This window comes from Haemaphysalis longicornis, unplaced genomic scaffold (genome assembly GCF_048455015.1).
Source record: "Haemaphysalis longicornis isolate Haplotype H1 unplaced genomic scaffold, Haemaphysalis longicornis Haplotype H1 scaffold_3, whole genome shotgun sequence".
Taxonomy (NCBI): Eukaryota; Metazoa; Arthropoda; class Arachnida; order Ixodida; family Ixodidae; genus Haemaphysalis; species Haemaphysalis longicornis.
Window position 1 is genome coordinate 148,568,569 of NW_027526335.1, and position 25,786 is coordinate 148,594,354.

General features: G+C 45.6%; 1 protein-coding gene across 1 annotated transcript in view; it reads left to right on the top strand.

Moving 5' to 3' along the window:
* Window positions 1-25,786, top strand: part of LOC144173457 (uncharacterized) — a 58,500-nt gene that overhangs the window by 27,182 nt on the left and 5,532 nt on the right. The window contains exons 4-6 of the mRNA XM_077701877.1: window positions 7,118-7,195; window positions 9,328-9,456; window positions 25,407-25,505. Coding sequence (XP_077558003.1) covers window positions 7,118-7,195; window positions 9,328-9,456; window positions 25,407-25,505 — 306 coding nt within the window. The remainder of the gene's footprint in view (window positions 1-7,117; window positions 7,196-9,327; window positions 9,457-25,406; window positions 25,506-25,786) is intronic.

Consider the following 25,786-nt stretch of genomic DNA (forward strand, 5'->3'; position numbering starts at 1 on the left):
ATATATAGAGCTGGTGACCCCGAGAACGGAAGCAATAAAGATATGACACTCTTAAAACCCATCAAGCATGCAAAGTATCAACACAACACGTTTCGTCTGACGAACCCTAACTAAGCGCCTTGTTGGGTGAAAGGAGGGTGGTTTACACGCATTGACGCACACCGACTGTCTTGACATACTTCCATTTTATCTTTCTTGCCCGTTTTCCCATCCCTGCTGCTACATAGACTAAGGCGCATGAGCACGGGCATCCGTCATGTCGAGGTGCCGTGTTTGGCGGGCGGGTTGAAGGGGAGGCCGCCGTTACAACGACGAAAAGCTAACAGTCAAACGTGTTTATTGCACGGCCAGTACAGAAAAGCAACGGTGCAGGTAGCCACACACTGGCGTGCTTGTAACATCATAACTTGAATGGGCAGAGCAAAGTTCGCCGGCGGAGCCTATACACGCACTACCTTGGATCGGGTAAGGGCGAGCATAAATACACAGAATTCCCAGCCGCCAACAGAAGTTGAGCGATTTGCGGAGGACACCAAATTTTCAAATACACATAACAACTCCAATGGGTCTTGTGACAAGTACGCGCTGGTGCACGCTGTGTACACTGGTGCACGCCGGTGCACGTTGTCCGGGAGAATAATGGGGAACGGGGAAAAACTCCGGACGTTCGCAACTTGCCGAAGGCGTGCTCCAACTTGTCTCTGCTGCACTCAGTTTGGGCCGGTCCTATAAACGGCAGTAGCCATGACTCCCTGTCCCCGAGCATCCTCGCGGTACCCAGTCTACGCGTTTGTTTCAACATGAGGATCCTGATGAGCTGCGTTGAACAACACACTTGACACGTTCCCGAAATGCTCGAAATTCAGCTGTAGCCAGTGTATCTGGCGCGCACCGGACAACGCCGAAACATCTCGCGTTGTTTCGTAACAGCTTTTCCGCCTGAGCGATAGAGATATAAATCTATAAGGGTGAACATCCGTTGTCCGGAAAAATGCTCTGACGAGGTGTTTTCGGCAGAAGGTCAGCGCCAGACCGTGGATTATCGACATTGTGATAGTGCCCTACGCGACTCAGACTGAAGGTGACGCCCTGTTGGTTTGCTTGGGTCAGTAACTTCCAGGACGAAATGTTACACCAGAACGCCTCTGACAAATATGCGCGCCGATCCACCCTTTGAAGGTGGTAGGAAAATGAAGCTATAAAGGACACCCACAATGATTAAACATGTGATGTCACTTGAATTCACACACGTGGTTCTTCAAAGAGTGAAATCAGAGTCAAGCGAAATGCACTTAACCACACACTTAATACTGCCGAGATGTTCTTTGCTAAGGTTAAATTCATGCATGATTAAGGAACGGCCAGTGGTTGAGTTGCATTTCTGAAGCACATAATTGGAAACCTTTTGTATAAAAACTAAAGGAAGCTCAATCGCGGTGTTAGCCGATCTCACTTCTCCGTCTCTGAGGCCATCGACGGAGGAGAGGAGATCGGCGCCAGAGACGGAGGAGAAGAGCGATATGATGTGTTGGTGCGAGCTTCTTTTAATTTTTATAACTGGTAGCGCATGCGCAAAGCGCCCACACGGCCGCTACACGTGCCGTATGTGGAGCGCACAGCGCCGCAAAAGGTGGCTTGACGCTATCACGTGGCTTTCAGCGAGAACGCCAGTGATAAACCCACAGATGGGCTCGTTGATTGCGCCGTTTGTCGTCACTCAATCGGCAGGACAACGGTCTCTCGTTGTGTTTCTATATTCGTGCGAGTACCTTCCTTGGTTTGTTTGCGGATGTTTTCTGTTGACCCCAATGGTCGCGAGACCCATTGGTGGGTAGAGGTTAAAATCTTCACTTCATAAAAACACAAACCCGTAGCCGCCAAGCGCGAAGTAAAATCAAAACTCGGGCTTTGCCAGGCCTTCGATGCTACAACATTACGCGATTGACTTCCTACACTAACGTTTTAGCCAATTGCACTAAGACAAGGCCACAAAATTGGAAAACTGACATTTCAGACACCTTGTCAACGAAAACCTCCCACACAAAAACGCAATCGTACAACCCAAATCCCAATTGTACAACCCAATCGTACAACGGCAGGTTTTTTATGTGGTATTTTTTACAATCAAAATGACCGATGTGAAGCTCACACAGCTCGGCTGTTAAAGGCAATCAAGAAACGCAGGCGTCTAGAGCGCACTTGCTTTCGGAGCTCCGATTTGAGGTTTCGGCATTACTTAGAGCTTCCTTCTCTTTTCAATCGCACTTTAGCTGCGCTTATTTTCTGAAGGCTGCTGCGACCGCGTGAGAAGACAGTATTCCTTCCCTGCGACAATTATTGAGCGCGAGGGGCACGGGCCACATTTTACAGCCCTAGAACAAGATACGCCCGCTCTCTTTCGGAGTTCTGTAGATTTCTTGGGGCAACGCAAAGTAGAAGACCTGCCCACAATGAAACACTCGCCGCAACGTTCACTGGAGGTTTCTCATCACCGCTCATTACTCGCCTTTTCGGCAACACCCCTGGTACGTAAACTCTAAATGGTGCTATCCTTCTCCTCGTCTGAAAGGGCTTCACTAGGCCCGTGAAGCCTGGCTCCAAAACACGGCTGTATCAAACACCTCTACCCCGCCACCACTACGAGCTGAACAGATTGTGCCCTGCAATAAAATTGCTCAACTTGCAGGGCGGGCTCGACATGCTATGCCGACACACAATCACTTTGAAGTGCCCCTAACTCGTTGTCGAATAACCTGTTTGCTGTTTAGAGGGCAGCTTTTGTTCCGAGTTCGCGAGTGTCCAATGATCAGACAAGATGTCGAAGAAACACCTTTCGTCTCAGCGGATGTGTGCTGCCATCTATCAGTATCCTAAGCGTTTCCTCGCTTTCCCAGGAGACGTCATCTTGCCCACCATCTTAGCGACCTCGAAGCTCTGCGAGCCAGCAACGGCCGCTTTCGCTCCGCGCTCATAAAACGGTACTATGACAGTGCTGAAGTAATCCATTCTCTGAAAAGAAGGCCCCCTTCACGCAACAGCTGATCGCACCGTTTCGAGAAAAGATACGGATACTCTGGAAGAAGTCATCACGAAGCACCTGCTTTGGCGAGAAGTACAGGAAACGGACCTTGGATGCATATTCCAAAAATTGCCAGGCGAACGCTTCGCGCTCCTTCTACAACCTGTTAAACCCACACACAGTTCCCTGTTAGCTTATTTGGTTCGAGGCTGAACATCTACTGCCGGCACAGATCGCGCAGAACCCGCCATGGTTTGCCGGTGACGACCAGGTTTGGCGTATAGGGTTCTTACAGCTACATGTTCACGTCACTGGCGGCCACTGGATAGCAAGCAAACTTCGGTTCTCCAGCTCCCAACTAAGTTTCCCGCCTCTTTATAGTTGAACTCCAGAAACTGTTCTGCCCCTCTAAGGCCTTCTTCCGGCGCTGGGATGCCTCTTTCACATCCTTTCGTTTTTTCAATGAGTTTTGCTTGCCAGGGATTGACTTGCGCAAGTGTCACCCTTTTCATGGGAAGTTCACCACTTTGGCACTGAACTGCCAAGCCCCTGCGTAAAATCACTGTGGCTATCCTTTCGCCCTTTGGCACCGTGACATGCGATAAGTTCGTCGGCGATTTCAGCTGCCCTGTTTACAGTGTTTACGACCGCCTGTCTTCAACCCACTATCTCAAATTTCTGGTAGTCAGCTTTAAACCTTTTTTAGCCTGAAAGAATTGAGTGAAGTTGTTGTGCTCAACGAAAACTTTCGCTTCCTACGATCCTGGTCCGCAAGGAGTAACATCCTCTCTTCAGAGGGCTTTGAAATAACAGAATTCCTAGAGCCACTCTTCCATGTTGTCCATTGACTTACAGGCGAACATCGAGCAAAATTCGCCATTAAAATTTCCGCTGCACGAATTTTCTGGTGATACACTTCAGCTGACAGCCGAAAGATTGTATTCGAATAAAACTTTCGCGGGTGATTCCCTCTCCTTGCAACACTTAAGACCGCCATGAGCACAACCGCCGTGTCTGCGCAAACGTCCACATCTCGAAGGGAAAACCAGGTCTCGATTCTCGGCCGTTTCCTGTGCCGCAGCATCAACCCTATTCTCGGCCATGGCGTCAACTTATATGAATAATTGTAGTGACATTGTTTGGTAGCGCTGTACTTGATTTTAAGAACTCCACGTCACCACCTGAGAATAAAGGCGTGGTTGCAAAAGAAAGCAGCACGACGCACGAACTGCATACGCTGCAGCTCAGTTGCCTGCAATCATGGATATCCACACAGTTGCGCCCGAACCTTGAACACGCGAGAGTCGTTCAGCACTAATGCCAAATAATGCTTCCACAGAAATTCGGAGCGTTGGCGCCCCGCCTACTGAGATAAGACGATAGCATAGCACTGAATGCATTGTTAGCTTGCACACAAATGGCGTGCATGCAATAGCGCCTGAGCGGTCGAAGGGGAAGGCGCCCGGCGAGAGTTGAGAAATACGTGGCCGATACAAAAACATGACACCTGGCAATAAGCTGAGCAATGGCGACCGATGACTTCACTTGTCTTGCGACAGGTATATTTTAGGGCGCTACGTGAAACGGTACTTGGCGTCGAGGAAATGCTTTTTTGCTCGCTTGGACGCAATACCACCGACTACACAACCACTGCGCACAACCCCTGCATACGACGTCGCTTTAGCAACAGGCCCACGCATGCTCCTGGATGGCGGCGGGCACACATGTTTCCCGGCACGCGCAGCTGCCTAGTCAAATAGAACCTACACTTCCTCACAAGACTAGATTTCTCTTTCTTGTAATCTCCCGCCTCCTCTCTCTGCAAGCCGGCCACAAGGTCCGATGCCTGGCTGGCAAAAGCGTAACCAAACGCTGGGACAATCCCTCCTGTCTAAACAGTACCTTCTTGTACGTACGCTCGAAATTGGCCTAAGCAGACTGGAGTTCTCTTGTACTTTGTAGGGTCACATAAGGCCGTTTTTTTAATTTAAATTGGTAAGCCACCCTGAAGGCTGACTGCTGAAACCCTGGACCTGAGTGAATGGCATTTCAAGTTCGAGACACTTAAATTCGATTTTCAGCAGGCGTTTTTCTCACTCGAGTTGGATTCCTTTTCTCTGTTGTTTTCCATGGCAAAACACGGCGAGGATTGATAAAACACTACCTAACGTGATATCTAATGGCAATATCACAGATCACAGGACAATTCAAAGATCACCACACAAACTGAGCAAAGGTCCGTCATAGTGCCAAAGAAGAGCATCACCACCATTGTGGGAAATTAAATAACATAGTGTGGTAATTTCAATGTGCAGAGGGTACGGAGAAGCGAAAAAAGTCACTTTGAAAGTATTAAATACAAGTGTATGCGATTGGTTCCAGATAGACAATGTTAACGTGATTAGGTAAATTTGTTTTGTGGTTTGTAGTTTTCCGCTCTCGAATGAAGCCTTAGAACATCGGGAATTCTGTGTATAAAAGTTGGACAATATATTGTCAGAAGATTTAACGCATTTAATACCTGTTAAAGTGGACATTGTATTTGAGAGATGACATAAGCGTGGTAACCTGCTTCGTGTGAGGCTCTATTCTTTCCACTTTAAAGGGGCCATTAAGACAAAGTAAACATTGTATAATTTGAAAGATAACTTTTACCAGGAACGACAACGATAGGTGTTTCAGTGGTGATCGAAACAGAGCTGACTGAATCAATCCCACGATGTTTCACGAAGTACGATGTCCCACTCCCTCCTTTAAATCCACTGACATGGCATTAACAAAATCCGTCAGGCTTGTGCTGTGGCAATCAACCCAAGATTTTCTGCAGCAGGTTGCTTCAATTGTATACATTCTTGCATAGAAAACAAAAAATTCGCACACAAACGAAATATTGTTGGCAATACTTCTTTAACCTGTAGGTCTGGGTAAATAATCTTGAGGCTAGTAACAAAAATTAGGGTAGCTTTTCTAACCGCTTAATGATCATTCTCTAGGCCTGTACCTTTTGGTAAGCCCTAAATACCTTATTTAGTTCATTTCAGCTGGATGAGTGTTTTTCTTGTCAGAAGAACACAAGGTTTTTTCTAAATGTTTTGTCTAGACTACTCAGTAAATACATTTTTGATAGAAAAAGAATTGAAGTTGGTCTTTTTAAACCATTGAGTATAGCGTTTTCTGCAAATAATAAATAGTTTACAATGGGGAATGTATTTATCGCATTGTTTACCCTGTAAGATGTGCGTGTACCGACAAACATGAGATGAAATATTAATGCCGCCTCTCATAGAGATTTCGTTGTAGGGACTTTGTAAATCTAAGCATGGAATCATGGATTTTACTTATATCGTCTGGAAGGCTCCGTGGTTAAGGCGTTCTGTTGCTGAGCCAAGGGACCCGGGTTCAATCGCGGGTGCGGTGGCTGCTTTTTCGATATAGCGGAATCGCGAAAACGCGCATGCGTTTAAACTTCACCTTCCAATAAACATAACCACGCAGCCCAAGTTGATCCGGAGCCATCGACTACAGAGCGTGTCGGAGCAAAGGTCTAGCTTTGGTACGTTATTACCCCAAAATTTTAATGCGACTTCATTTCTTTGTCTAGTGGAGGTAGTAAAAGTAATCGCGTACTCTTATATCCTAGAGGAGGAACCAACAGTTAGTAGAATTAAATTGCGGGGCTATTTCACTGTGTGGTTGATTTAAAACTTTTGCACGACGTTAAAAACCAGTTAAGTGCTTCAACTAACACCAGTACCGTTCCATACGAAAAACTGCAGAAACATTGATCGTTCGACAGAACAACATTCGCAAGACTGTTTAGCAAACAATCTGAGCAAAACATATAAAGTATTGTTATGCTCTTGCACTGTGATGTGACCTTCGCTTTGGACAACGCTTAGCAAGCCTGTGTAATTGGAGAAATTTACAGCATGCTGATATTTGTGTTTCGCCGAAATACGCTAAACATTAGAGACAAATTTACATGTTCTGGACGCGGAACCCAGTGTTCTGCAAGTTATCTCGCTGCCCATTTGCCCTTACATATGCCACGTTAATCAAGCTAGTAGGTATGAGCATTATACCTTTCATCTATTTCAGACCAAATATGTTTTCAACTGCAGTTGCACACTGGATAGTCAACAACCCGGGATATACACCGACGGAACGCGATGCTGGGTAAGTTAGATGGCTCAGTACAATTAGGGCTATTTGCCGCCTGTTTAATGCCTGTAAAACTTTAAACGCGTTGTGCTCTAAACAGTACTACACCCCGTCAGACGTATTCTGCCGAGTTCCAAAAGGTGACCCAGCTCCAAGGTGTTTCCTCATAGCAGTCATAGAAGAGGTCTTGCTTGTACGACTGCTACTGTATAGAGCACACCATGTACAATGCCGTATGTGCTCCGCCAGTTTCAGACAAAACTTGCTAGCGAATGCAGCGTTTAGGCGTAATTGGTGAGGACACCCTCAGCTGCGTTTGGTACACTTCGGCAAAGCTATAATTTACACTGTGGATCAATATCACGCAGGGGAAAGGGTCTCCCTGGAGAGTCCGGCCAAGTGGACATCGTGCTACATTTTTACCAAAGGATTAAAAAGAGCCGCACCCCTGTCTGTCTTGACTATAGACATTCGGGATCCACAACATATGGCGTGCAAATAGCGTGGGACCGCAAGCGTAAAGTTGTGACTTCTAGCGGATCCCGCCGGATGTTAGGATAGCGACAAGAGCTGGGTGTAATTCGCCGCTCGTGGTTTTTAGTTACCGCAAGTCTTCAATTTTGGGGCCTTTATATTTCAGAAAGAAACTGTCACCTCTTTCTAGGGGATGCCGTCTCGACGCGATGGGATGGCCAACCGTGGCGGGGAACTACGCCATCCACTTTTCAGACCACCAGTTACAAGGGGGTGGGTGTCTGATGCGCGACTTTCGCAGACAAGAGCAGAAAGAATGAGATAGAGCACTGAATCTGTGGACGAACAAAGTGAGGCCTATATTTCCACAGGCGCGTAATTACAGGCAGTAGAGTATGAACATTGAAGTGAGGTAACCAAGAAACTACGTATTTACGAGAATTGAACTTTACAGACATATAAAACCAAAGAGCACTAAAAGCGAACGTTTTACACTAGATAAGTTAACTCAACATAAAAATAAATAGTTCTATGCGTTTGTTAGACAGTGAAGTCCGAAGATATTGACATACCGGGCCGGATGGTGCACCGCTGCCTGGGTGCGATGTTGGCTAGCTATGAATCGCTACTTTTGTGCAATCCAGGCCCTCTTATAACGACTATGGTAATTCAAGAATCATGGGCCCTTTCGTGTTTGAAACACTGAGGTCAACAATGATGATGTACGCGCGGACAAAAGGAACTGTAACTTTACGGCATTTTAACGACACTTAGTTGCGTCTACAAGGGCAGTTTTATTACAGTAAAGAATTATCGTGATAATAAGAATTGCCTCACTAACGCGAAGAAAAAAAAACAACACATAATGCGCCCGGCGCAGTTGGCTGGAATATTCTTCTTCTCGAAGGTTCGGCGCCGTTCGATGCTAGTAATACTACGCGGCTTCGAGAATACCATCGAAGTTTCTATTTACCTTAAAGCGCGGGTGGTTTTATTTTGTTATTTCCTTTGTGCACTGCGGCGCGTGAATGCACTACGTTTTCTTTTTGCGACGGCGGCAGAGCGAAGGTTCATAGACCCTCTATTGTTGGAGAATTCCCCAGGGGCTTCGAGGAGGGAATGCAACGTGAAAGTACTCGAGTGACGGAAGAACGCAATTAAACACCATGCAATAATAGTAGGCGGCGTCTAATAAGATTAGGAAGTCCTGCGACAGCATTACACGCTGTGTGCGGGAGTTTGTGGCAAAAACAGCTAGGTTTTGGTTCGTTAACTTTCTTGTTTTGATCCATGATCAGAAATCTCTCACTATTAATAGATATTCTGTTGGGTGGCTATAATTAGCGTATTATAATGCGGAAAACTACGGGAAAAAAACACGCGAAATCTTAGGAGATACCCGCTTGCCCAGCCCAGTGGAAATATCTACAGAGTGGCATGAATTCACTGAGGTGTATTGTATTAATTTTGGTCGCACTATAGGAGCACGAACGTTTGCACCTAGGTTAAAAGCGACAAGGAAAATTCATTTATGACGCCTAATGACGCACACGGACGAAGGAAGGTTCCCTTGCGTGTCCAGAACGGAGCAACATCATGCGGCCCCGTCAATTTTTGAAGACCTTCCTTTATACACTTCTGTTATAAGAAAAAGACGAACTTTCCCTTTTCAGCGACAAGATTACGGTTACAACAAGGAACCATCAATGGAGGAAGGAAGATGCAAAGACGGCAAGTGTGTATTGCTGGAAATTACGCGCGGATGCAAAAAAATGGAGACGCGAATGCGTAATAAACCAGTCGTAAGTGTTCCAAAATTCTTACGGCCTAGTTCCGCTGCTCTATTTCTACATTATAACAGGAGTACGCTTAAAGTTACATAGACTACATTAAATAGTCTATGTAAATTACTCGCGGATGCAAAAAAATGGAGACGCGAATGCGTAATAAACCAGTCGTAAGTGTTCCCAAAGTTCTTACGGCCTAGTTCCGCTGCTCTATTGCTACATCTATAACAGGAGTACGCTTAAAATTACATAGACTACATTAAATGGTCTATGTAGACAAAAATGAAGTTTGGCTCATTCGAAAGATTTCTTCGTTAAAATGATACTAACACCACTTTTAACGTAAACCTGTGCCGTACCTGTGCCGTAATATGCACAGCTGTGGGATTGGATGAGGCCGTGGAAAGCGAACGCAAGTTAGGCAGAGGTATAAGCTTGCAGAACGAGCTATTTTCTCTTAAATTTACTTGTATACTCTCTTTTTAGCAGCACCAATGAGGGATTAAACAATGGAAGTTACGAAAGTACACGGAAACATAAAAGCCCCAGTGCTTACTGTTGTAGGTACGGACCACACTATGCTTGTTGTTACTGCACAGTAGTCCTGAATTTGAGATTTTCTTACACGACACTGGCCGATTGGCGTAAGCGACTTTGTCTTACGTGACCCTGTTTGTACAGCATACACGTTTCACGAAAGAAGTACTTCCAACCGTACCAAAAACAAGCGTGGTGCAAAACGGTCAGAAACAAAGCCAAGGAGAACAGCGGTCATGCACAGTATGATTGCGCCATCTAGGAGGGCTGACGTTACCCAAGACCTTCCAGAGTACGTTGCAGATTAAAATGCCTATAACGTTCGCTTGAAGACTTGCCCCTGTTGCCTCATCGCAAACGTCCTGAAACACACGATTGGGGGAGGAGAACCAAATTTTACCCTAAATAAATGAATTTCACCGTGGATAAAGAAGTAGATATACTATTACACTGGAACTTGCGTGATTTCCTACCACGAAAGGGTAGCAGAACATCTTCAAAATATATTTCACAGAGGAATGAATTATATTTGTCGACTGTGTTTGTGAGAAGTGACAAGTGCGAGAACTTTTAAACCAGATCGCAGTGGGTTAAACTTTATAAACAGTGTAAGAACCTCGGAAAACAAAGCCTCACATTCCTCGGGCTGTGGCGGCCTTAGAGCCTCAGAAATAAAGGGTGAGCGTTTAAAAACAATCAATGGCCTTATTCAATGAATGGCGTCGTCACAATACTGTATTATAAGTGCAATCCAAGTCTGAGAAGTTTTAATGAATATAAAGTAAAGGTGACGACGTCGTGACTATAGCCATCCCTATATTGGAAGTGTCATGGCGAGTCACTAGTCGCTGACTGCGCTGCCGATCCAATTATAAAGTGTACACAGGAACTGCAAAGTATTTCTTTCATTTGTTTTTGTGTACTACTGCGTACCAAGACTGGGTGTCCTGATTTTTGCCTTAATATATTTGCTTGTTTGTGCTCACAATGGGGTCATCGAGAGAGAGAAGGAAAGATACAGAGAGGTGTTTATTATTGTTTTCGTTGATTGTTCCGACGTAATTAGTGCCCGTCTGTACGACTGCGGTCTCGGGGGCACCGCTGGCTGCTTTGATGATTGTTCTGCCCTACATGGCGCGGTCGGCGCTAGATTGCGCCTCACTGCACTGCTCTTCTATTTGAGGGCGCGGGAAAATTTGGTCCCCCGCTGCTGCCGTATGGTAGAGGGTGGTTAGTGGATGTCACTTGGGGCCCAGTTTCAGGTATTGTGTTGGGTAAAGTTTATGCATTTAGGTAAGAGTAGGAAGAAATGTTCCTTTTCCACTAGCGCAGTGCTGATTTATCCTGTCTTTACAACTTGGGATGGGGAAGAGAGAATTTAGTTGTTTTTATGTGGGGTCTTGGGGTGTCAGATATGCGCTCACTATGGGGGCAGTAAAGTCTGTTTGCGGCTGCCAGTTCGGGAAAGGGAAGTGCAAAGCCCAGAAGTGAGCCTGCTGATTGCGTTCAAGGATTCTGTTGCTGCCTGCCAGTATGATTGCGATTCGGTTATTAGATTTGTATTCGTATTCTATTGTACCGGGTTATTTGCACATGGGCTCCCTCGCCAACTACCTGGAGGGATTTTCGAGGTAAGTTATAAGGCGATTTGGCCGTCCTTTCTACAGCAAATAAAAAGTAGTGGATTTACCACTTTTGCTGCTGCGAGAGGTGAGGTTGTGCGTACGTTGGCGGGTGTGGTACGTTTCTTCCTGGCTTGAGTTTAGCGCAGAGATTGCGGGTATTTCACCTGTATTCGTAACGGCACCAGCTGTGTACTAATTCCATTGTAAATACCCGTATATTGTACTCATCTGTCGCACTCACCGCTTTGGTGGAGTGCCAGGAATGACGATGCCGTGCAGCCGGCAGGCAGGGGAAACAAATCGGCCAGGGGCGCAGACACGACTCAATCATTCTACAGTCAGAGCAGAACTGTTTACTTCTTGTTCCAAACTGTCGATGGGCGAGCTCTCAGACGCCGCATGCTTGGGGTCGCTTGTCTGACTATCGGCGTGATAACGAGAAGAGGGAGAAGCACAGACGCGCGTTGATGCGGCGAAAGGCACGTACGGTGCATAAACATGGGGCGCATGGCCACATTCCGCCGTTTCGAGAAATGTCGACCGCAGATTACATTTCCCTGAGGGACATGTAGACCAGCAACGCTTAGTTTTCAGAGTAATAAAACGTCTGCAAAAACTCTCCCTTCGGCGACAATTAGGGCTTTAACTTTTCCACGTGGTCTTTAAACTTCCACTGAGCTTTGGTGCCGACGGGAGGCATCTTTCGGAGCACTAGCTGGCCTTTTTACAAGGGAATATTCTTGCGGCTCTTGTGAAAGTAGCTGTTCTGCTATTCTTACGCCAATTCAATGGTTTGCTCGGCCAGTGTGTGGGCTTTGTTGAGTCGCTCACGTAATAGCACGGCGTAATCTGATAATTCTAGGAGGTCGGCAAGTTGCGATGGGAGACGACGTCGAGCGGCAACAATAGATCTCTGCCGTGCACCAGAAGGAAGGATGCCTCCCGAACGGTTTCTTGTTAGCGGGTGTGGCAGCAAAACACGACGTTTGGCAATATATCGGCCTATTTTTCGCATTTGGTAGTCAGCATCTTGATCATTTCGTTGAGTGGCGTTTTGGCTCTCTCTGACAGTACCTTCGCAGCTGGGTGATAGGCTGTATTTGTATAATGACAAATTTCACAATGATGCGGGCATTCTGTCATCGCTTTTGCCGTCATCTGTGTGCCATGGTCGCTAACGATTACCACAGGAACGCCATGCTTCCTAATGATGCGACGTTTAATAAATTCTACACAGTCACGGACTCTATGTTGTAGACCACTTTGTCTCTTTCGATCTTTATTAAAAAATTTATTGCCGCGATTGTGTACTTGTAGCCACGTGACGACTTGAAAGTACAGCAACGTTGACACAAATAGTGTATAATGACGAGGGCACTTAAATGGGCGGCAAAATCCCTAACAGTGCAACTGCCGAAATGAAGTGCACTAAAATGGCTATTTGGGGTTGTTGGTTGAACATAATTAGGGCGACGAAAGCGCAGCTGGAACACGGACAGAAAGAAAGGAGTGTAGACACACACCAGCGCTGGGTGAAGGCTTAATTCGCTGGGTGAAGTTTATTCGAACTAATGAAGTCTTATTTCGTTGACAAAGTTGCAATGCTTCGCAAAACATTTGATTTGCAGATGTATTTTCGGGCGAGAATTATTATTTCAAGTGGATGGCTTCAAACGTGTGTCGGATACCCATGTGAGCTCCGTACGTCCCTCCCTGAAATTCCTTTTAAGAAATTCAGCCATTTGGCGTTCATGAAAGCACAATAGAAAACGTTGGTGAATATGCCCCTTATCTCTCTTGTAGAGAACACCGTCGTGTATGGCGAAGTTAGGTCTTGTTCACTTCTCCTGTTTGGCTAGTGCCGAACTCTCCCGCTAAGAAGCCGAAGACGCATTTGCAGATGGCGTCTGTATATTGTGCTGTATGAAAGTTTTCAAACGACTGGCGTGCTTCGTCGGAAGAAATTTGAAGAATTTGTCCGTTGTTTTCGTCAGAGTGAGGGATTCGAGACAAGCAATCAGGATGACAATGCACTTCACCTAATTTATAAGAGTCTTAAAAATCAAACACTTGCAGGACAAGAAACCAACGCAGAGGTGTTTGGTTACCCTCTTTGTAGTGCATAACCTAACAGAGCGCGTGATGGCGAGTACCAACTTGAAACTTCTGTCCCATTAGATATTGCCGAAGTTTTTCGGAAGACCACTATACAGCTGACGCTTCAAGCACTGCTGGCGCGTAGTTGTCGAGAGCGCCTTTCGAAGAACGGCTCACGTTGGCAACAGGGGAAAACTTTCCACGTTCATGCGCTTGTCCAAGTAAAGCTCCTATACCCACTGCGAGGCATCCGCGTTTACTTCAACGTTTAACAGCATGTCGTCTGAATAGTTTCGGTAGCGGCGGTTCACAAAGACAAGCCGTTCGTTCTTCCAAAACATCTCGCTGTGCATTTTCTCTTTGAAATGGGGTGTCCTTCTTTAAGTACGTGCACAAAGATGTGGCATGAACGCTACAGTTTAGGATACACTTGCTGAAGTAAGACGTGAGTCCTAAGAATGACTGTAGCTTTTGAACATTTCTTGACGAAAGGAAACTTCAGAGCTGCCGAATTTGTGGGATCGCAAGAAACTTCCTATTCAGGAACACCGTGTCCAAAGTACGCAATTGATGTGCCAAAGACAACACACTTTTGTGGTTTGAACGTAAATCCAGCCTTGAGAATTTTCTCGAAGTCTTTTGAACGTGGCTTAGAGGTCCTTTAAAGGTTTTGCTATTGATGGCACAGTTGGCCATGTAAATTAGAGCGTTGTCGGACTTGAGAAAATTAATCAGTGAATATACTGCACGCCGACACATAAAGAATGCTTTCTTCAAACCAAAAGGCATGCGTATAAATTTTTTTAGTCCCCATTCAGTCACAAATGCAGTTTTATCACTGTTGGTAGGGTTCAATAAAAGATGTTCATGACCCCGACGAATTTGCAAATGGTGAGAGCGTGCAATGGGTCTTCGATTCCTTGCATACGATAGACTGTGTCTTGCGTGAATGCATTGAGAAATTTGTATTCGATACAAATAAATGTCGAGCCATCTTTCTTTGAGACCAATACCAAGGGTGATGCCCATCGACTTCAGTGTGATGCAATTTTTGAGGTATCAATTACGTCCATGGTCATTACTTTAACAATGTCGCCTTGAACCTGAGACAGTAGGCGTGCTCTTTGCGCACCTACTGTGTGCTCTTTGTTCATTACCACAATTTCAGCTTCATGTTGAGCTTCACTGCAACAGGACTGAACTGGTTATTCCGTATCCTCAGGAGATGGCAAAGTAATGGGACGGAATATGTTCTCTGCTTCGGCAAAGCGGATATATAACTCTGTTGTGTCGAAGACGACTTTATCCAATCCCACTGTCTTGTCAGGAGTCAAGATAACAGGCTCCGCGGAACAGATAATCAAGAGAACGTAAAATTCTCGTTCTGTAAATGTATTACCGCTGGCTTGAGAAGAACGAAGTGTTACTCAACGGCTAAGCGGGTACCGCTAACTTCCGTTTGGACCGCTTTTTACAACTGGGGTGAGCTAGAAAACTTGACAATTCCAAACGTCCGTGATGCTGCGAGAAATCTGGCCTGCTTCACAAGGCTAACCTTCGACAGTCGTTCAGGCTTCGGCAAGTGAAAGGTGTAAACTGTAAATATTGGATTTCGATGTCACAAGAGAGTTATTACAAGAAGAAGTCGTTCGCTATTGAGATGAGGGACAAGGATGAAGGTTTAGCAGCACGCATGGCCGTCAGCAACAATCGACGCAGTCCCTTCTGCTGAATTGACAAGTAGTTGCCGTTTGCTCCTTTTAAATGTAGGGCAGATAGCTTCATTTCTATCACGAGCTGCTGCGGTGAGAGAAAGTTCATTATGATTCTCATTGCTTCTGAGTCAAAGGGTGCGTTCCAATTTACCGTTTCGACAGCTTCGTTGCCGTCTTCGCGGAGAGTACGCCATCTTAAGCCCAGTTCTAATTCGAAGGAAGCAGTTAACGAAGACTGCTTCGAGGAGACAGCATCAAAGTCAGCAACAATGCAGGCTACCTTCCTGTCTAAACTAATAAGTGACGCCAGTGCCACCTTTTTGCGTATTAATGTTAAAACAAAAGCACTTGTTCCTTTATTTAAACATGTAATATAATTTACTTGTGATGAAGAGGACTTTGTTTAATTTTTAAATCATGTAACGTTTGTAATAACAACGGTAATATTACTTACGAAACTTGAGGCTTGCGCATCTCAGCATGTCTGCTAAGACGCTGTCGTCTGCGCTGGTGTTGCGTTTGCGACTGCGGCGCCATTTCAATTTTATTTCTTAGGACGTCTAGTTAGACTGCTTCGTAGACTATCTACCAAGCTGTCCGCGAATTGGAACGCAGCATAAACGTGCAGTGACCGCTCTTCCCTCAATGAAAACATTCATGGTTTTTCCGCCGCTTTTGTATGGCGTGCAACATGCTTGATTAATGACCTTTCAAGGGCATCGGAAGCATCGCATCGTCGTTTCCTTGGGTGGCACTGGTAAAAAGCTCTTGCCTGTCAAAAGTTGCCTGCAGCGCCTGACGAAATGTCCAGATGTCTTGCCGTCGAGGCAAAGGCGACGCATTTGTGCCTGCTGGGGAGATGAATGCGGAGCGATGGACGAATGTGACGCCGGTGGTGACATCTTGGAAGTCATTCTGGAAGTTCGAGGAGATGAATGTGTAGGCTCTGCTTCCGGTTCTCGCGGGTGGTTGTTTTTTGGTAGGATCAACTGGTAAGCATTGCTTTTTCGAGGGTGCAGTTTTCAGTGCGCCGGGCGACTAGAGAGTCATGGTGAGCGCTCGCGCATTACCTGTAGCGGCTGAAACTTCATCGAAGCGCAGTTGCGAATAGAACAGCAAGTCCAAAGACTTAAAAGACTTGGCAAAGAAATGCTTCTTGGCTTTCTGTGAAAGAGTGGCCAGTATCGCCTGGCATTTTCGGCTTCCTAGGTGTAGCTGCACTGCTAGATGAGCTCCAATTTACGGAGAGCGAAGTCCGCGCACGATTCTCCCGAACGTTGGCTCACACAGCACATCTTCTGATTAGCCTCAAATTCATCATCCAGATTGTAGCGGTTCGCAAAAACTGCCTCAAACAGATCCCACGTTGTGACGTCTGCTATCTTCTCCATATAACGTCTAACGTCTTCGAGGCAATCATGGCGATGGCTGCTCTGAAAGTATAGAACTGAACCTCTCCTTGATAGAGCCATGTCATAACGTGCTTTCCAAGCTGTGGAAGTGAGTCAGCCGCAGCGGACGTGACACGCACCTGTTCCTTCGCTGAATTTCCTGTCGCTTCTGACTTCCCTGAACTTCTTGGCAGTGGTGACCTTTTCTTGTTTTTAAGCTTCGCCTGACTGCCTGAAACGCTCGTGTCGGAGTCCTGGTTGCCTGTCGCAGGTGAAGAAGAATCACCCATCCTTGATTTAATCGGATCGAGGCAGCGTACCTGCGTGGCTTGCAGCTGCACTTCAATGTCGGCACCAAGAAGGCAGCTACGCCCTCTGTCACTGCTTTCGTTTTTCTTATGTGAAGAACGAAGCCGCCTGTCTCTCGAGATTGCGGAGCATAGTAATGGTGCCGAGGTGGTCGTAATCACCAAATTATCCTCCACCATTGGCAACTTTATAGCTCAGGCGTATTTTAGGCTTCTAGGGTCTCACGAGTGGGTTTCTTTTGAGTGATGCCCAAATGTTTAGTATCAACTCGGAATTATCTACGCAGTTTTATTTCAGACTAATACCAATTACAGCTGGATTCTGTATGTGCTTAATGATTTTTAGGCAAATGTTTGCTCGACGGATTTTCTAAGTGTTCATGCGGAAGCTTTTCTTTGAATTGTTACAAAACACTCGCTGTCCGCAGCCTTGGAATGTTTGTAGGATCCCGAGCAAGTTCACACTCTTCGCGGGTATTTCGAAAGCTGAACTAAAATGAATCTGCATTTCCATTCTCTGAACGTTGTTGTCTAGTAAAGATAATGCACTTTGGGTATTAAGGTGGTTCTTCACCACCGACTGTCAAACGTTCGTCTCCGCAGTCAAGTTATCAAACCACAGGTCGTCGCACAAGTTGCATTTTTGAGCCGATATGGTGATCGGGATCGTCACTAGCACTCAGTTGACGAGATGGCGTCTCATCCCGGCAGAGTCTTAGTTCTTTTTTCTTTAGGCGGTTTTAGCGTGATAGCGTTATTAGGCTCATTTTTCTAGTCCGCTGTGGCTCTTAGCCATCAGCTATTAGCCGTCGGCTATCAGCCGAGCTCATCAAGAGTCCACGGAAATACGTCACTGCTTCCACCCGGAAGCTACGACAGGCAGCGAGACTCGAAGCTTTTGCTGAATCGTAGTGTGGCAGAACGGCGACTAAAGTTAGGAAAGAAGAACCATGATGCAACAGCGGATATGAAAGAAAAGACTCGCGTTTTCAGAAGTCGCCGCGCCTACGCTGTGAAGTTTGTTTATGTCCAGTCAGTGTAAGCATGCTCGGCAGGCACTGTCTCCACCCATGCCAGCAGCTTACACCGTCTCACAAAAGCGTGTTTCCACCTGAAAATAAAAAAAATGCATATTTCCGCTAATCCATGCAACGAAGCTACAGGTGGGCTACGAGGCACACCGTAGTTGTAGCCTCCGGAATAATTATACTACCCAAGGATCTTTACCGATCGAACGGTTGTGTATCGAAATCTTGATACACTGCCGTTTTTGTTAGCTTCATCCATCAGGAAAACTGCCCGGTCGCCGCGGTTGGGTATCAAATTCGCGTACGTAAATTCTAGCAGCGCAACGCCACACCTGCAACATGCCGGCATCAACATTGGGTGACCTAACTAAAACAGGGGAGAAAGGAATTATTCCAGTAACTCGGAAATCAAGTAGCTATAGGCATATATTATTGCAGAAAAAAACAAATTAAACAAACAATAGGTTTTCAAAATACTTTAGAATATTGCCACGTTTTTTTCCCTCCACGGCAAGCTCTGTATGGAAAATGGCAGATGGCGTGACGCGGCCAAGTTAAAAATCGCCCTAAAAATAGGTTCGGATGTCCCCCATGAGAACAGTGACATAGGAATGCTCAGCGTAGAACCAGAGCCAAGCGAGTGTGCCAAACCCACAATCGACAAAATATTCTTTAAGCCATTGCCCACAAACAAAACGCCCAACCATGAAAAAGACAAGGAAACAAAAACATTGGCGCTACAACTGATCGCGACCCAAATATTGCAGAGCGTACTGCACCACAAATGTACCCGCGTCAAAGAATGTGACAAAAGCGCCACAATCAGGACAGCATATAAGACAGTCCTTAACCTCGCAACTTTGACCGTGAGATGAACTAATGACGGGTGGACCACCAGGGTAACAGAATGGACAGCCATAGACGGGTCTAGAAGAAGGGGGACACCAATTACTGATTGTTGGGGTAAAATAACAGTATTCGTAGCAAAGAGTGTACTCGCAAAGCGCAGGACAGGAGCGAGTGAAAGTCAATCGTAGAGCCCTTCGTCCTGCAGCCGTCCTACATAGGATGTCGGTGATGATGAAGCTGAATATGTCGTCAACTTCTGTCGTCCTAGTGTATTTTAAGAAATCCAAGAAAGCACTCTCCTAGCACCAAGAGAGGGCATAGAAAAAGAAAATCGGAGGAACATCATATAGAAGACAGGCACCGCTCTCTCTATTTGGAAAGAAATTACTGCACGCAATAATAAAATCTCTCCTCTAGAAAAACTACAGATTGAATCCTAAACAAGAAGAGGCGATATGGCAGAGTCATGTTTATTCGGGGGATGTTCCAAAATAACGAGGCTACAGTTTAGAACGACTCCGAAAAAGTACGAAATCCCGAGGCTGCAATTGTAACATACCGGAAGTTGGAGCCATCCGCATGGCAATCCGAATAGCTCAACTATCAAATACAAGCATAACAACATTACGGAGTCCAAAATGACATTGTACTGTTTTCTGCAGGCAGAGTACCTAAGCGTTTCGGTAACATATTCCCATAAACGATGAAAAAGTTAACAACCCCACCAGGACAGCTGGACACAATCGTCTGGAAGAGAATAACGTAATCACCTAGATGTGCACGAACTTCGTTTCCGTGATCCTTGTGACCACGAGTACTACACTGCCCTCCTCAAAAAAGAACAAATCCTCATCCTATGCCTAGATCCTATATCTTTACCTTGCTTTAAAATGCTATCCACCTTTTCAAGGGATTGAACCATGAACAATGTTTCTTTTTCGATTATTCCTTCCCTTCCTTGATGTCCTTTACCCTCGCCAACAGGGCATTCGTAACCTCCTCTGATAATAAAGGTATTGCTCCTCCGCCCCTTGCTGCAAGGAGGTCTCAATGCAGGAGAGTGACAAATTCTGTGGACGAAAATCCGACACAAGTATCTGCAAATCTATATGCGTTAAGGTGACCTGTAGAAACATCATAGATTAACTTAAAACTCTGCTAAAATCGGAGGAACATCCACCCTCTTGCACGCAACCCAGCGATGTTCAAGGATTTGGTCAGTGAAGAACAACTCAAACATAACGTTTTTCACTTCTTTGAGACATAGGAGGCAGATTTGCCCGGCCGGTTACCTCAAGGTCAGCACGACCTGATCAAGGGGAGAACTGCTGCACCTGGTGCCATGGACTTCAAGTTCTACCCTTTTGGTCTCTGCCATCTGTTTACCCCGTTTTACTAAACCACAACTATTTCATCATAAAACAAAATTGTCCCTTTCTCTATCGTTCTCTCTCTCTCTCCACGCAAAAAGAAAACATTGTTCAGTCCGGCCTAGACATGACAGAATGAACATTTTGACGCACGGACACTGACGCATGCTCGCTCAAACTGACCAAAACATCGCACCCGCAAACTTTCAAGCTCACATTTTAAGCCACAGAAGTGCATACAACCCTTGTTTTTTCCGGGCCATGGCGATAAAAATTCTTGTCGCTAGTCATTCTCACTTTATTGTCTTTTAGCGCTCGTGAAGCATAGATTGGGAATGCAGCAACGGCGTCTAGAAACTCTTCGTGGGAGTCAAGTTATCGCTATGGCGCCTTACATCATAGGATCGAAACGTAGATGTCTCTGCAAGTTTTTTTTCTTTGTTATTTATTCACTTTTTCTGAGCTCCTGCGCAGGCGGTATATTTACCAGAAACGAACATCATGGCGGCCGCTCACGGTAGCACCAACAAATAAAGTTATAACGGGGAACGTTGGAGATGTTTGCATGTCAAGTGCCTTGATCTTCTTAATTCTAGGTGTTGCGGGCTAACTGCAGCAGCACAAAAAATTGCACAACAGCTGCCCAAGTTATGCAGCATTGCATTGAGCAATTAGTGCTCCAAAATGCACTAACGTGGTGTTCACGGATTGTTTTTGTTGGATTGAGTTGTATTTTGCGGGGACTACGTGTCCGTTTTGCATGGTACTCCTGCTGGCCGCTTTAAAACCTATTTCGGTTTTGAACCAGATTGTCACGCGCACACAAATATTAAGGCTACCTTTTAGCAGAAGAGGGTGCGCGTTTGCATCGTGAAAATACGGTAGCTCCTTTTCCGTACACCCCGCCGCTCCGCTCACCTCGATTCTTTGGACGGGTTTCATATAAACGCGGGAGAGGTCGAGGTAGCTGAAGCCGCCAGTCGACTCGACCCTTTCCCGTCTAGTCCATGTATCCGGGGCTAATGTCGTTGAGCACTGGAATTTCTGCGCCCCCACAGCGCCTGTGTGAAAAACCCTCTCGTACTGCTTTGCGCTTTCCTTCATTGAGCATGGTGGCCCCTTTCTGACGCTGGCGGTGCCTCTGTCACTGTTTTGACAGGCCATCCAATGATGGAAAGAACTTGAGGACAGCGATTTGAGATGTGTGTTCTTCTCTCCCTTCTGCACATGCGTATTACCCTCATGTTACCCTCACATCGCCAAATGTGTCTATTTTCGCTTTCCCGACCGCCCTTCTCGATAGTTGCGGCGCCATTGGGCAATTACCTCATAAGTAAGTGCGGAGAAACACTACCTTTTGTCTTACAAATGTCGGCATCCGACCGAAACCTCGACAAACTAACAGTGTTGTCAGAAGCATATACCCTTTTAAATTCTATATTTTGCGTATAATAGGGGCAAATTCATTTCTTGCGTGATTTCGAGAAGTAAGAATCACTTCATTGCGCACTACTCGTCCAGCGCACTACGCACTACGCAGTGCGCATTGCGCACTACGCGTATGCTTGTCCAGCCAAGCAATCGACTTCGGTTACGAACGCATGCGTGTTCATTCTGACGAAAGTTGTTCCGATTGTTGAGTCATTCGCGCACATATTTACTTTTTTGATGCGCAATAATTCCCTTTGTCAGCGCATTGTGCCGGTGCCACTTGCGATTCAGAGTTGTCATCATTTCTTGTTACCTTTCGGCGTTGTATGGGTTCATAGGGATCTAACCCAAGGTTTTTCGTTCAGTTTTCAAACGATAGGCTAATGCGCGGTGCCTTAATTAAAGAAAAAGTCTGCGGCTTAGCTCGACTGGGCTGTTTTTGCTAGCGAAAGCAGTCAAATCACAGTCTGTCATCGCAATGATATGGCTTTGTACTGCTAACACTCGCTACCATCGTGGTTTTTCAGTTTCTGACAGCAGAAAGGCAATAGAGCTTGTTCAAAACGGCATTGCTCTCACGACGCAGTAGCAGACGCAGTCAGTGGAGTACAAAACCGGAAATGGTTGGAGACGTCACCCCTGAGGTCGAACTCACCATGGGGGGAAACACAGGCGCGACTCACACTGCGAGTACAATAGTTAAAACATTACGAATCGCGCCCCGGGACGATCCCTGCTTTTCAGTTTACGATTTCTCAGCTAATAGCTATTGCTTTAAGAAAATTCTGGAAGATTCTGAATATTACAGTACACGCTGCTTTATTTGTATATACGTATAGTCCTTGTCAAAATTTTCTAAGCCACGCTCAACATTTTGGGCTTCAAAGAATTCACAGTAAAAGCCTAATGTTTATCTGTGGCCAAATTATTTCAGTACAGTAAAAAATAAACGTGTTTTCTCCATCTTCCTTGCATAAAACATTCCATCCTCACTCGAGATGTAAGCGTGTACTTTATTTTTTGGCTTATGCATTGTTGGCTTGGTGTTGAAAATTTTGAGAATGACTGAACATCCATATATTGACAGAGGGTATTTCAGGGCCCCTTTATTGCTCTAGTGTGCGAAAAATAGTCGTTGTCCGTTCAAGAAAATGGCCGTAGCTGTAAAGAGAAGAACATCATTCGACATCGCACGGAAATTTAATCCGGGTATCGATTGTCTGAGCCTGGTACGCTACACCTCCGGAATCTCCACACGCTGCCAGAGGCGGAACAAAAAAAAAGTTATCGTTTTTATTCCTTTCTCTGTGGGGTAGTAGGCAAATTTGCCAGCTTCACAGAAATATTTATTGAAAACTCACACGTTAGAGAATAGCGTCTGCCACGTGACAGCTGAAGGAGATGACCCACGAGCACAACAGATTCACGCGACCAGAGCAGAACTCTGATTCTGGGTGGTGGGTGGGCCAGTCTGTTTGTGAAGTAACCTGCCCGATGAAAGGACTACGCACAAGTGAACAAAGAAACGCTAGTACAGTGCGCAAGCAATGAAGCTGGTCGAAGTAACTCGCTATAAAGTGGAAGAAATGGAGGAGTAGAAAGAAACACAAATACAACGCAGGAGTAGAGTAAAAAGGTATTGATATGCATCACCTGGCTTTCGCCCTCAAAGTATGTCAACAAACTTTAGTTCCAGGACAGTTTATTTTTTGCCTATGATCAAACCTCTTACGCGACGAAAGCGTTATGACCTTCTGGGAACATGCAAAAGTAACTGGCAGCTCATTCAAGCATAAGTTGCCTTGTTCCATCAATGAATAGATATATGGTGTGGGGCACACTCTCAGTGCTTTATTTTTGGGCAGCAAACGGTAGCTTGATGATGATGGTTGGATGTTTAGCAAACGGTAGCACTTCGGATGCACGGCAAATTTGTAACTAGATATTTGATGTATCCGCATGTTTGAAGCTTCATAAAACAAGCGCCACTTCTACCTGCTCTGAATCTACAGAATTTCTATACAACTACAAAAAATTGGCAGAGCTTGGCAGAGCTTGGCAAAGCTTGGCGAAGCTTGGCATAGGTTGGAGCCTCTGTCAAGCTAGATCCACAACGTTTAGCTCCAGCCCTGTTCTCCCGAAGGAAAATAACAATAGAATTGAGTTGAATCTATGCAAGTACTTCCCACCACACGATTAGAAAAAAGGAGCCAAGAAGGTGTCGCCATAAGGTCACCATGGTTTAACATACTACTTATTCATATCCGGATGATAGGCCAAATTTTGTCTAAATAACATTCTATAAGAATATCTTTATTCGGATAGCATGGTTGTGGTCTAGTCATTTACACAGATACTGTCAATGAGCAATTCTCCTTGCCGCTAAACCTTGCCGGGTAGTCCTCCCCATCGCTCCAACTACAAAAGCTGGTTGGTCGCCTTGGTAATTACTCTCAAATTCCTATCAACGACCCATATATTCCAGCGGCGCTGTACATACCCCACGCACACCCAAAACATATTCGGGACTTTTTATTTAGAGCATGCTCCCTGTGGCTTTGAAGTAAACAGGCAGCGTAGTTGCATAGCGGCCACTTGGCAAACAGCACAGCTCTAAAACATTCACTCGAAGGTTGCTCTGTAGTTCGTTTTTCCAGTGCAGCTGCCTTCACTATGAGAGCAAACTCTGGCTTACCAGGGAAGTGGATAAACCTGCATATTGCGGGCTCGAGTAGTGGAGCAACTGGAAAATACGTTCTTAACATCCATCGACGCGTGGCGTGGCCGATAGACTACGGAATTTTTCCACTTGAGACTTTTAGCTTTGCGAATGGCCCTAACGCTCTACAATGGCTCTAGCTGTTTGCCACATGCTTCCCCCGGGCTCGTTCCTGCCACTGTGTAATGGGAGAGTGGACGGTATTGGTGAATTGCTCTTCTTGTTAGTTCACTCATTCGATGGCTTTCTCCGGTCTTTTCATCCGAAGTGTACGCCGTGGGGACTACCTCTCTCTGCTGCCGAGTTTAATTATGGTAGCAGCGGCTAAACATAAACAGCTTCGTAGTGAAATCATCATTCTGTGTTGGTTATGCAATGTTCCCGGCTTGAAACTTGTCCGTGCAATTTACCAAGGCACGTTTTTAAGAACGACTGATGGAAGCTTAGTTTTTTCCCTTCTCTTATCCGCCCGAAATAAATATACAGATTTCTTAATTTTATTTATTTTATTTATTATTATATATTTTTATTTATGATCTCCCTCATCTCTGCATATGGGCGTTAACGTAGGTCGGAAAGCCACCCTGCGTTTCTACAAATACTAGCTGTGTCTCCAGATTGTGGACGCCGTATTTTTTAGATAAGTAACTACTTATAAAGACATCCCGCTGCTTCCCACTGCCGTTACAAGCCCCAGCGCCCTTTGCTACATTGCCATTTTAATACAACCAGCATACAAGGTACAACTTGCGGCAAGAAACCTTAAACAGGTTATTTCTTTTCAGTGAACTGGAACTTCGGGAGTGTAGCAAAATAAATTTTTAACCCATCGTTCTGCTGTATTTTGATGTGCAAAAACGGTGCGCATATTTTTGCTCGCGTTGTTGCCTTCCAGGACGAGAAGCACCTCCCAACAGGATGCACCTTTAGGTGTGAAAATCGCAAAACTAAGAAGCTAGAATATGGATACTACCCAGTTGGCCATCCGTGCTGGGTAAGAAATAATTTTCTTACAAAGATCATAAAAAAAGATACTTCAAAATTTAGAGCACAGAGAAATTACAGGCAGAATACACTAAACTCATCCCATTGCCTTTAAAAGCAAAGTATCCGTTGCTTGGGCAGACCCAGTACAACAAACTTCAGCTCATGCGTGCATGTGTGCGTGCATGTGTTTATTGAGCTGTACCCTTTCACTGTAGCTATTGACAGACACTTCAGATTTCTTGAAGTAGAACAGAAAGTTTCAACTGCGAAATTTAGGAGTCGGTATTA